Below are 11,158 nucleotides of genomic sequence, written 5' to 3' on the forward strand. Positions count from 1 at the left end.
GAAGACTTCTTCAACTAAATATCCATTTAAAAATGCGTTGTCCACATCGATCTATCTTAGAATCCAACCTTTTCTGAGAGAAATGCTTATTAAGATACGGACAGTGATGGTTTTAATAACAGGGCTGCAATTCTCTTTATAATCAAGACCAGCTTACTGAGAAAAGCCTTTGGCAACTAACCTAGCCTTGTAAAGAGCAATGCTTCCATCAGAATTCCTCGACTTTGAACAACCACTTGTAGCCTATCAGAACAAGATCTGATGGCAAAACAACTAAATCCCAATTTCCCTTTTTAGTAAGAGCATCAAACTCCTTTTCGACTGTTTCCTTCCACACCGTATGCTTCATAGCGTGGTGAATATTTTTTTGGCTCCTTAACAGTTTCTTCAACAAAAATGGCTTTAGGCTTGAACACTCCAGCCTTGGATCGGGTGACCATTGATGAGTATACCCTGTCTCGGTAACATCAAGATGCGTGCTAGAGTTACTTCCACTTTGTTCAGACAAAGCCCTATTTCCTGAAGTATTATACAACGAAGATTCTTCCATACTATGAGAAAATGGAACGTGCACTTCATTAGAACCAACACCCACCAAATCATTCGATGGATTCATAGCACCAGCTAATGTTGGATCTACAGTAGGTTCAGCACAGTGACCAAACAGACCAACAGAATGGCGAATGGAATCAGAGGACACTTGTTCATCAGAACGAGTAACTGAACCAACATGAGCACTTCCACGAAGACACGGTTAAACCAGATGCTTGGAAAAACAAACTACACTGTATATCTACATCTTTTGACTGAACAACAGACTTCTAAAATGTAGTTGCAAAAGGAAATGAAGTCTCATGAAATTGCACATGCCTAGAACCATAAAGCTTACCAATCGAATCAAGACACTTATATCCTTTCTGGTTATGGCTATATCCCAGAAAAACACAGAATTTGGATCTCAGCTGCAGCTTATGTTGATTATACAGTCTTACCAAATGATAGAACTGACAGCCGAAAACTCTAAGCTAACTGAAGTTTGGCTGCTTATGAAATAATTTCTCAAACGAGGTAACCCCTGCAATACCTTAGTAGGCAATCTATTTATAAGATAGACAGCAATATCAAATGCATCAGACCAAAATTTAAAAGGAACAGAGGTTTGAGCCATAAGAGTTAAACCAGTTTCCACAATATGGTGATGTTTTCGATCGACCATACCATTTTGGTCCAACGTATGTGGACATGAACGCTGAAAAATAATACCATGCTGACGAAAATATGCATTTAACGATTGAAACTCAGTGCCACAATCAGATTGAATTATTTTAAGCTTATAACTAAATTGTTGCTCAACCATCTTATGAAAAAACATAACCACATTTCGAGCATCAGACTTTCTGGCCAAAAAATAAATCCATGTGAACCGAGTACAAGCATCAACAAAGCTAATGTAATATGAAGAATTATTAGAAATTAAGGGAGCATGACCCCATAAATCCATTTAAACAAGCTGAAAAGGTTGATTATAAACAGACAGATTTTTGAAATGGAAGTGTATCACTCTTACCAAGATAGCAAGCTTCACAGAACATCATTTTATTATCAGCAAAAATGTTACACTATTTCAAAACATTATCTAAAACCACACTAAAAGGATGCCCTAGCCTCCTGTGCCAAAGTTCTGAACTAGAAACAACATTATTGCAAACATTACTAACAGAATTACTAATCACCCTATTCATAACAGGAGGTAATATACTAGAAGAGAAACCAAGACCACCAACAGCTACATCACTATCAGCATGCATATCAACCATACAATTCGAATTACTATCCAAACTAGCAGGAGTAAGACACTTAGCAACAACAAAAGAAGAAAGTTCGTATAAACCCTCACGCTTCAAACCTCTCAATCACCTGCCGTGTAGCTAAGTCCTTCACAACACAATAAGTAGGATAAAACTCTATAGAAACACTATTATCTTTAGTGAACCTAGAAATCGAAAGTAATTTTTTTCCAATAGTAGGATCATGCAAAAGATTATTCAAATACAATGACCTAGACTGAGAACATAAAATAGCTTTGCCAATTTTAGAAATAGGAACATCCATCTCATTTGCAATTGCCACCTTACCTGAACCAACAGAAGAAGAATTAATAATAATACCTGCATCTGGTGTAAGATGAGTAGTTGCCGCAAAGTCTGGATACCAGGAAATATCTCCATACCCAAGTGTACCAAAACCATCAATCACAGTAACAGCGTTGACATCAAGAAACTTTGAATTCATAGGCGTTGAACCATCACTCTGAACCACTGACTCCACCAGAAGCTCGTCAGAAACACAATAATTAGCAAAAAGATTGGAAGAATTAGAACCATCAACTCATTCGAAAGATTGATCAAACCGAAAATAACACCAAATTGCTAGATGACCCAATTTTCCACAAATTTGACACTACACCCGAGACCTACCAAATCCACGACTATACCCTCGACCACGAAAATTAACACCACCGCCACGATTGACTTGATACATCGAAGCCCCTTGATTCAAAACTCGTTGAGAAAAACCTTGATCTTAAGTAGATCGTTGAGCAGCGAACGAAGCACCATGTCACGAAATTGGGCATTTCCCCACACTTTGGGCTATTTTGGCTATGTTGGGCCACACTTGGTCTTGGAGGTTGATAGAATAGTGTAGATTATTCTAGAACACTCAAGACTTGTACATATTTTAGAAGCATTCTAGAGTCTTCCATGTTAGGTAGGAAATTATGGAAAATTCTAGAGAATCTCTTTCTACCGTAGGATCAAGTCAATCTCCATCGTCCATTGAGCAGGTGGGAGGCTATAAATAGATGTAGAATCCTCATTTGTAAATCATCCAAGAGTTGTAAGCTTTCAAGCATATCAACAAGCTTTCTTCCAAAATTCTTTCCTTTCTTCTTTGTTCCCTTGTCAATCCTTTCCCATACTAGCACGAGTTTGAGTGAGGCTGACTTAGCTATCGCGAGGGGCGAAAAGGAGCTAAGGCCACACGAGGCTTATTGAGAGATTAAGTCCGTGACAGTTGGTATCAGAGCCGGTAAAGGCGTCAATATCGTGCACGTGTATTGTAGGAATGGCCGGGAACTCGAACGAGTCGACTGTTGCTGAGGAACGTGGGAGAGAAGCTGCACCCACCAACCAGAAGAAGAAGAGGGGTCAAAGTAAAGCCCGCAAGGGCGCTTCCTTAGAACCGATGGTGGCAGAGTTTGGCGAGAGGCTGGAGAGGGTCCAGCACGACTTCAAGACGTTGGAGGACAATGTCTTGGAGCAAGTTGACACACTTAAAGGAAATACCGAAGAGACCAACAACGAGGTGGAAGCTCGGTTCATACGGCTAGAGGATATGATCCAAGCCGTACGTGAAAGCATCGAGGGGATGCGGGAGGACTTGACGCTCTGCAAGAGAGCCGCCGTTAGCGGGGGTGCTAACAATGTCTCCACCCCGAGGGTCGAGTGCCCCAAGCCGCAAGGGTTCAACGGGGCAAGGGACGCCAAGGAAGTCGAAAACTACCTATGGCGAATGGAGCAATACTTCGAGGGAATCGGCCTTAACGACGAGATGCCAAGGTAAATACTGCTGCCTTATATCTTTCCAATACTGCTATGTTATGGTGGCGTAGGAAACATGCCGACATTGAGCGAGGGGTGTGTCGGTTAGATACATGGGATTAGTTCAAGAAAGAACTCAAGAAGCACTTATATCCAGAGAATGTGGTCTACGAGGCTCGTAATAAATTACGGGAGTTGAAGCAACGGGGTATTATGAGGGACTATGTGAAAGAATTCACAACCCTTATGCTTCAAATTCCCAATATATCCGAAGAAGATCTCTTGTTCTATTTCATTGACGGACTACAAGGATGGGCCAAGCAAGAGATGCACCGTCGGGGACATTAGAACGGTTGATGAGGTCATCGCCATCACCGAGTCACTCGTCGGCTTCTAACCCTACTCCCACACCAATGCGGCGAAGAACAAGGATAAGTATCCAGCCAGAGGTGGGGGAGAACGGCAGGAGAATAACCAAGGTAACCGAGACCGAGATCACCGAAGGCCACAAGCTAAAGAGGGAGATCGAGATCGACGTCCGGGTCAGAGGGACTACGAAGAGAAGAAAAAGGCCTTCGTTCCTAAAGGAGGATGCTTCTTGTGTAAAGGGCCGCATCCGATGAGTAGTTGTCCCAAACTTGGTTCATTGTCTGCCATCGTCGATCATCAAGACATAGAGTCTTAAGCTGATATGGGATCGCTCCAAGTTCTAAACGCCTTGAAGGCCAAGTCGTTGACACCAACACCAAGTAATGGGCTCATGTACGTGGAAGCGGTAATCAACGAGAAGCCGACAAGAGCTATGGTGGACACGGGGGCTACCCACAACTTCGTGTCTAAAGATAAAGCCAACCGTTTGGGCCTGAAGTACACTGTGAGCACAGGATGAATCAAGACGGTAAATGCACAAGCGACACCACTCTATGGCGTGGCACGAGGGGTCGAGCTACGCTTAGGCACTTGGAAGGGCCGAGTGAACTTTTCCGTCATTCCCATGGACGACTTCAAAGTTGTTTTGGGGTTGGACTTTCTCCGATAGGTAATCGTTATCCCTATGCCTTCCTTTAGTTCAGTTTGTATCTTAGAGAAAGGGTCTCCCTGCATGATCCCCACGGTCGAGGTACCAAAAGAGCAAGGTCGAGATGCCAAACAACTCTCGACCATACAATTTGGTAGAGGCATCAAGAAAGGGGCCATGACTTATTTGGCCATGCTAAAAGAAGATGACAAGATTGAGAAAACGGATAATCTACCACCAATCATCTGTGAAGTCTTAGAGGAGAACAAGGACGTGAAGTGGATCACAAGATCGAGTTGGAACCCGGTGCCAAGCCGCCTGCCTTGGCACCTTACCGAATGGCCCCACCCGAACTTGAGGAACTTCGAAGGCAACTCAAGGAGCTAGTCGATATGGGAATGATTCGACCTTCGAAGGCACTATATGGCGCACCGGTACTCTTCTAAAATAAGCACGATGGGTCGTTGCGCATGTGCGTCAATTACCCGATCCCTTTGATTGTCGATTTATTTTACAGACTTGGAGGAGCCAAAGTGTACACGAAGTTGGACTTGCAAAAAGGTTACTACCAAGTTCGAATAGCAGAAGGCGACGAGCCAAAGACCGCATGCATCACCCGATACGGATCGTACGAGTGGTTGGTCATGCCCTTTGGTCTAACCAATGCACCGGCGACGTTTTGCACGCTCATGAACAAGCTCTTCCAACCGTACTTGGACCAGTTCATGGTGGTGTACTTGGACGATATCGTGGTATACAATAACTCCATCGGGGAACATGTAAACCACTTGAGGATTGTGTTCAAGATACTTCGAGAGAACGAGCTGTATGTCAAGAAGGAAAAGTGCACGTTTGCCATCGAGGAAGTACACTTCCTTGGACATGTAATCGGCCACGGGAAGCTATTGATGGACGGGAGCAAAATCAAGGCCATAACCGAGTGGGAGCCGCCGACCAAGGTAAGTGAGATGAGGTCCTTCCTTGGTCTAGTAAACTATTATCGCCGGTTTATATAGGGTTACTCAGCACGAGCATCACTATTGACGGACCTAATCAAGAAGGGAAAGACGTGGGAGTAGTCCGAACAATGTCAGGAGGCCTTTGAGGACTTGAAGGAAGCAGTTAGCCAATAACCTGTCTTGGTCCTACTTGACTTTACCAAGCCATTCGAGGTGCACTTTGATGCATCCAAATTCGCTATCGGGGGAGTACTAATGCAAGAGGGGCATCCGGTAGCATTTGAGAGCCGGAAGCTGAATGACACCGAGAGGCGGTACACGGTGCAAGAGAAGGAGATGACGGCCATCATCCATTGCTTGCGAGTATGGAGACATTATCTACTCGGCGTGCACTTCACCATCAAGACCGACAATGTGGCGACGAGTTATTTTCAAACTCAGAAGAAGTTGTCAGCTAAACAAGCTAGGTGGCAGGACTTCATAGCCGAGTTCGACTGCACGTTGGAATACAAGCCGGGCAAAGCCAACGTCGTAGCTGATGCCTCAAGTCAAAAGACAGAGCTTGCCACGATCTCTCTAGCCAAGGGAACCGTGTTGGATCACATCAAGGAGGGCCTTAAGCAAGATCCACTGACAAGAGAATTAGTAAAGTTGGCTAGCCAGGCCGGCTCTGGACAGGGGCAAAAGGGGCACCCGCCCAGGGCCCATAATTTTAATTTATATTAATTTATTATATTTTAATAGACTAAATTAAAAATAAGACTCATAAATATTAATATATCATTTTCTTATATTAATACAAGAGGGCCCATAAACTTATTTCTTATTGACTTATTAAAAGAATGTTGTAATAATTTTAAGATTATTTTTTCTCATAATAATTTGTCGGATGTTGATGCAAATGATTTTTTTCAGAAAATAAAGTGTTGCAATTGACTTTGCCAAATGTATTCATGTCAGCGCTTGAAGTTCTTGAGTTTGTTAAAGCGAGATATTGTTATCCTAATGTTTCAATTGCTTGTCGAATCTTATTAACAATGCTGGTAACGGTAACATCCGCGGAAAGAAGTTTTTAAAAGCTGAAATTATTGAAGAATTACTTAAGGTCAACAATGTCACAAGAAAGATTGAATGGGCTAGTTATGTTATATATTAAGAAAAATATGTTGGAAAACATTGATGTTGACACTATCATCAATGATTTTGCATCAAGAAATGCTCGAAGGCAATGTTTTTTTATAAGTATTTATATGCTTAAATATGTTTTTGACATTTTTGATATTTTAATGAATTAATATTTATTTAATTTAATAAAAAAATAATTAAAAATTTATATTGCATATTTTTTAATATTCTTTTAAATTAGGGCCTATTTTTTTAATTTTATCCCGGGCCAAGAAAAAGTCAAAACCGGCCCTGTGGCTAGCAATGGCAAAACCCAACGGTTTTGGGTAGAGGACGTTCTACTCTACACCAAGGGACGACGAATCTATGTTCCAAAGTGGGACAACTTAAGGCGAGATCTTATCAAAGAGTGCCACGACACCAAGTGGGCTGGTCATCCGGGTCAAAAGCGCAGGCATTGCTAGAGACAGCATACTTTTGGCCCCATATGAAGGATAGCGTGGAGCTTTACGTGAAGACTTGTCTTGTGTGCCAACAAGACAAAGTAGAGAACCGACAGCCGGCGAGATTACTCGAACCTTTACCAGTTCCCCAAAGACCTTGGGATTCAATCACCTTGGATTTCATTAGTGCATTACCCAAGTCCGAGGATACAGTTCGATAATGGTCGTCGTGGACTGATTTTCCAAGTATGGGACTTTCATACCATGCCCCAAGGATTGTACTGCGGAGGAGGCCGCGCGAGCGTTCTTCAAGAACATCGTGAAGAATTGGGGCTTACCAAGGAGCATCATCACTGACCGAGACCCTCGATTCACCGGACGCCTATAGACGGAATTATTCAAGCTCCTTGGAACCGAGTTAAATTTCTCCACAAGCTTTTACCCTCAAACTGATAGGAAGAGCGAACGGGTGAACGCTTTGTTGGAGTGTTACTTGCGGCACTTCGTGAGTGCCAACCAGCGAGATTGGGCAAAGTTGTTAGACGTCGCCCAATTCTCTTATAACCTACAGCGGAGTGAAGCCACAGGCCGGAGTCCGTTCGAGCTTACGACCGGACAATAACCGCTTACGCCGCACACATTAACAATGCCACGTGACGAGGGCAAAAGTCCCGGAGCCACCAAGATGGCTAAGTCATGGGAGGAGAACGCCGACATCGCCCGTGCATGTTTAGAGAAAGTGAGGAAGAAGATGAAGAAGTGGACGGACGAGAAGAGGTGACATGAGAGTTCTCCGTTGGAGACTTAGTCCTTGTGAAGCTTTTGCCACAACAGTTCAAAGCTCTCCGAAGCGTTCACAAAGGACTAATACGGAGATACGAGGGACCGTTCCAGGTACTTGCCAAGGTGGGTAAAGTGTCTTATCGCTTAGACTTGCCAAGTACACTTAAGATTCATCCGGTCTTCCATGTAAGTATGCTCAAGCCATATCATGCCGACAAGGAAGACCCAAGCCGAGGGTATTCGTATCGAGCACCTCCCATAGTAACCAAGTCTTACGACAAAGAGGTGGAAACGGTGCTCACAAGTAGGACGGTCCGTGAGAGAGGAGTCCCACCGCGTACCGAGTATTTAATCAAGTGGAAAGGACTACCAGAGTCGAGGCAACATGGGAACTAGCTGAAGACTTGTGGCAGTTCGAAGAACATCTCAAATCGTACGAGGACGACGCCAGAATAGGTGGGGGAGAATGTCACGAAATTGGGCCTTTTCCCCACACTTTGGGCTATTTTGGCTATGTTGGGCCACACTTGGTCTTGGAGGTTGATAGAATAGTGTAGATTATTCTAGAACACTCAAGACTTGTACATATTCTAGAAGTATTCTAGAGTCTTCCATGTTAGGTAGGAAATTATGGAGAATTCTAGATAATCTCTCCCTACCGTAGGATCAAGTCAATCTCCATCGTCCATTGAGGAGGTGGGAGGCTATAAATAGATGTAGAATCCTCATTTGTAAATCATCCAAGAGTTGTAAGCTTTCAAGCATATCAACAAGCTTTCTTCCAAAATTCTTTTCTTTCTTCTTTGTTCCCTTGTCAATCCTTTCCCACACTAGCACGAGTTTGAGTGAGGCTGACTTAGCTATCGCGAGGGGCGAAAAGGAGATAAAGTCGCACGAGGCTTATTGAGAGATTAAGTCCGTGACAACCAGCTCCATAAACTCCAAAGACGCCGCTTGGCATGGTCGGGAGAAAATTAGAACAAGAAAACGACTGACCCAACTGATTATGAAACCCCTGACTATGAAATGGGCCTTGTCTAGTCATGGACCCATTAGGCACCGAGCCTTGCACCAAATTCACCGAAGCATTTTGACTCAAGAACTCCAGTTGCCTTGCTTCAGTGTCTAAAAGAACGTTACACACACCATTAAGACCAAACGGTTGTTGACTCAAGGTTATCACGGCCACCACCGGCTCAAACTCCGGCGGTAAACTAGAAAGAATCGCAAAAATATGCATAGTCTCAGTGAGAGGATTGCCACACGCAGCAAGACTGTCACAAATGGCTTGTATCTGAGAAAGATACTCTCTCATGTTTTGATCTCTTTCGCGAAGAGACTTCAACGAACAATAAAGGTCCATAATCTTCGTGGTCAAAGAAACAGAGAAAAGATGCTGAATATTTTCCCATATATCCAAGGCAGTCTTGCAATTCACCAAGGAAGTGAGAATCGAAGCACCAATTGAAGAGAGCAACCATGAACATAAGGCACTATCTTGTTGCTTATACGCTAGAAACTCACCATTAGCAACCTTAACACCTCATTAAAAACATATTGTGGAGGCACAACCAAGGTCCCGTTAACATGGTTGACAAGGGCCAAACTCTCGATCGCAAACAATACTTGTTGCCTCCAAAGAATCATTGGAGTCATCAAACCTAATAGAAATAGACTTGTTTGTAGAAGGCTTGGTAACGGTAACAGAAACTTCCACCATTCTTGAAGACAAAACCTCTGCTATCATGAAAGATTAACAAGAATGATTATGAAAATACCTCAGAAAACAACCTTCTTCATAAACAACTAGAACATGTTCTTTTATACACCAAATCAAACCAAGACTATAGTAACTGAATCTTGGTCAGGGTTTTAAATAGTCGTCCGTAACTGCGATAGCTCCCGCAAAATAGTGGTAGCGCTGACTTTTAATATACTCGCTACACCTGCAATAGCACCCGCTATAAGCGTAATTGCGGTAGACACGACATGATCGAAAACACTACCATGACAGCGTTTTGAATCCCTAATATTGGTAATCAACTTTGACTTTAATAACAACCATATTAACATTTTCAAACAGCTCATAATACTAATATACTAACAAGTCGTTATAAAAAATTAAAAATAAAAGAAGAAGAAGAAATGTTCACTTTTTTTTTGGATAAGTATGTTCACTTTTCTTTTATATGTTCATAACACTGCATATTTTATAGAAGAATAAAAAGGACTAACAACATAATTGAATTGAATAAAAAGATTAATATCTCTATTTTAATTTTTATAATTTGACCTCGTATTTTAAGTAAAAAGGTTAAAAAAATTAACATATTTTTAGTGAACATATAAACTTTGAATTTTTACTTTTATTCTTTTATTACATAGTATCACTAAATTATTTTTTTATTTTGTACATATAGATTATTATATTTTAAAGTTCAAATTAATAACAAAATGACAGTTAAATATTAATTTTTAATCTTCATAAAAAAATACTAAATTTGGATAGACTAGAATGTAATGATTAAATTCTGAAAATTCAATTTTATAATATAAAACAAAATTCATGTAAACAAAAAGACCATTTTTGGCTAAATATAAATATAAAAATAAGCGATCAAATTATATTTTTTCCACATTTAAGATTTTAAACTATTTTTCGGTCAATTTATGTATTTAACTTTATTTATGTTATTATTTCAGATATTTCAGTCGTATTAACCGTTAAAAAACTCATTGACATGTGTCAGATTCATGTAATTTTACAAATTTTATTTTTAAAATTTTTTTAAAAAATATTATTATATTTATAAAAAATAATTTATTTAAAATTATAAAAAGAACCCCACTGTTTCTCAAACAGCCAAGCGGTCGATCGTTGAATGGTAGATATCAGTCGTGGAGAATATACAAAACAAGTGCCCAAATTGCAATGGAAGCTAGGAAGTTCCTTGCCTCAAAATCAACAAAGAAAAGCTTCTTAACCAAGAATCTGTAATGGAAGTTGTGCGAGAAGGTGCTCCTGATTAATTTCCACCAATGATTAAAAAAAATCAAGTAAAAGTATAAAGCAGATAATAGATGCGAGTAACAAAATGTTCCCACGCGGCAGTTCCAACGGAGATTCAGAGTCTACAGATTCTGTAAATGCTTGTGAAATAGTGAAAGTGCTATTCAGGGGGATAAAGAGTACATGCTTAAAGTAAAAGGATGAAGAATGCAAAGAAA

General features: G+C 41.2%; 1 protein-coding gene across 1 annotated transcript; it reads right to left on the minus strand.

Annotated features, from left to right (window-relative positions):
• Positions 1 to 208: 208 nt before the first annotated feature.
• LOC120211197 lies at positions 209 to 2,292 on the minus strand. The gene is made up of 4 exons (XM_039209796.1): positions 1,907 to 2,292; positions 1,644 to 1,839; positions 993 to 1,249; positions 209 to 737 (listed from the first exon to the last, which is right to left on the minus strand). The coding sequence occupies exons 1-4, from the start codon at positions 2,290 to 2,292 to the stop codon at positions 209 to 211; spliced, it is 1,368 nt and encodes a 455-aa protein (XP_039065727.1).
• Between the last annotated feature and the right edge of the window lie 8,866 nt (positions 2,293 to 11,158).

Source organism: Hibiscus syriacus, unplaced genomic scaffold, assembly GCF_006381635.1.
Source record: "Hibiscus syriacus cultivar Baekdansim isolate YM2019G1 unplaced genomic scaffold, ASM638163v2 tig00109971_pilon, whole genome shotgun sequence".
Taxonomy (NCBI): domain Eukaryota; kingdom Viridiplantae; phylum Streptophyta; class Magnoliopsida; order Malvales; family Malvaceae; genus Hibiscus; species Hibiscus syriacus.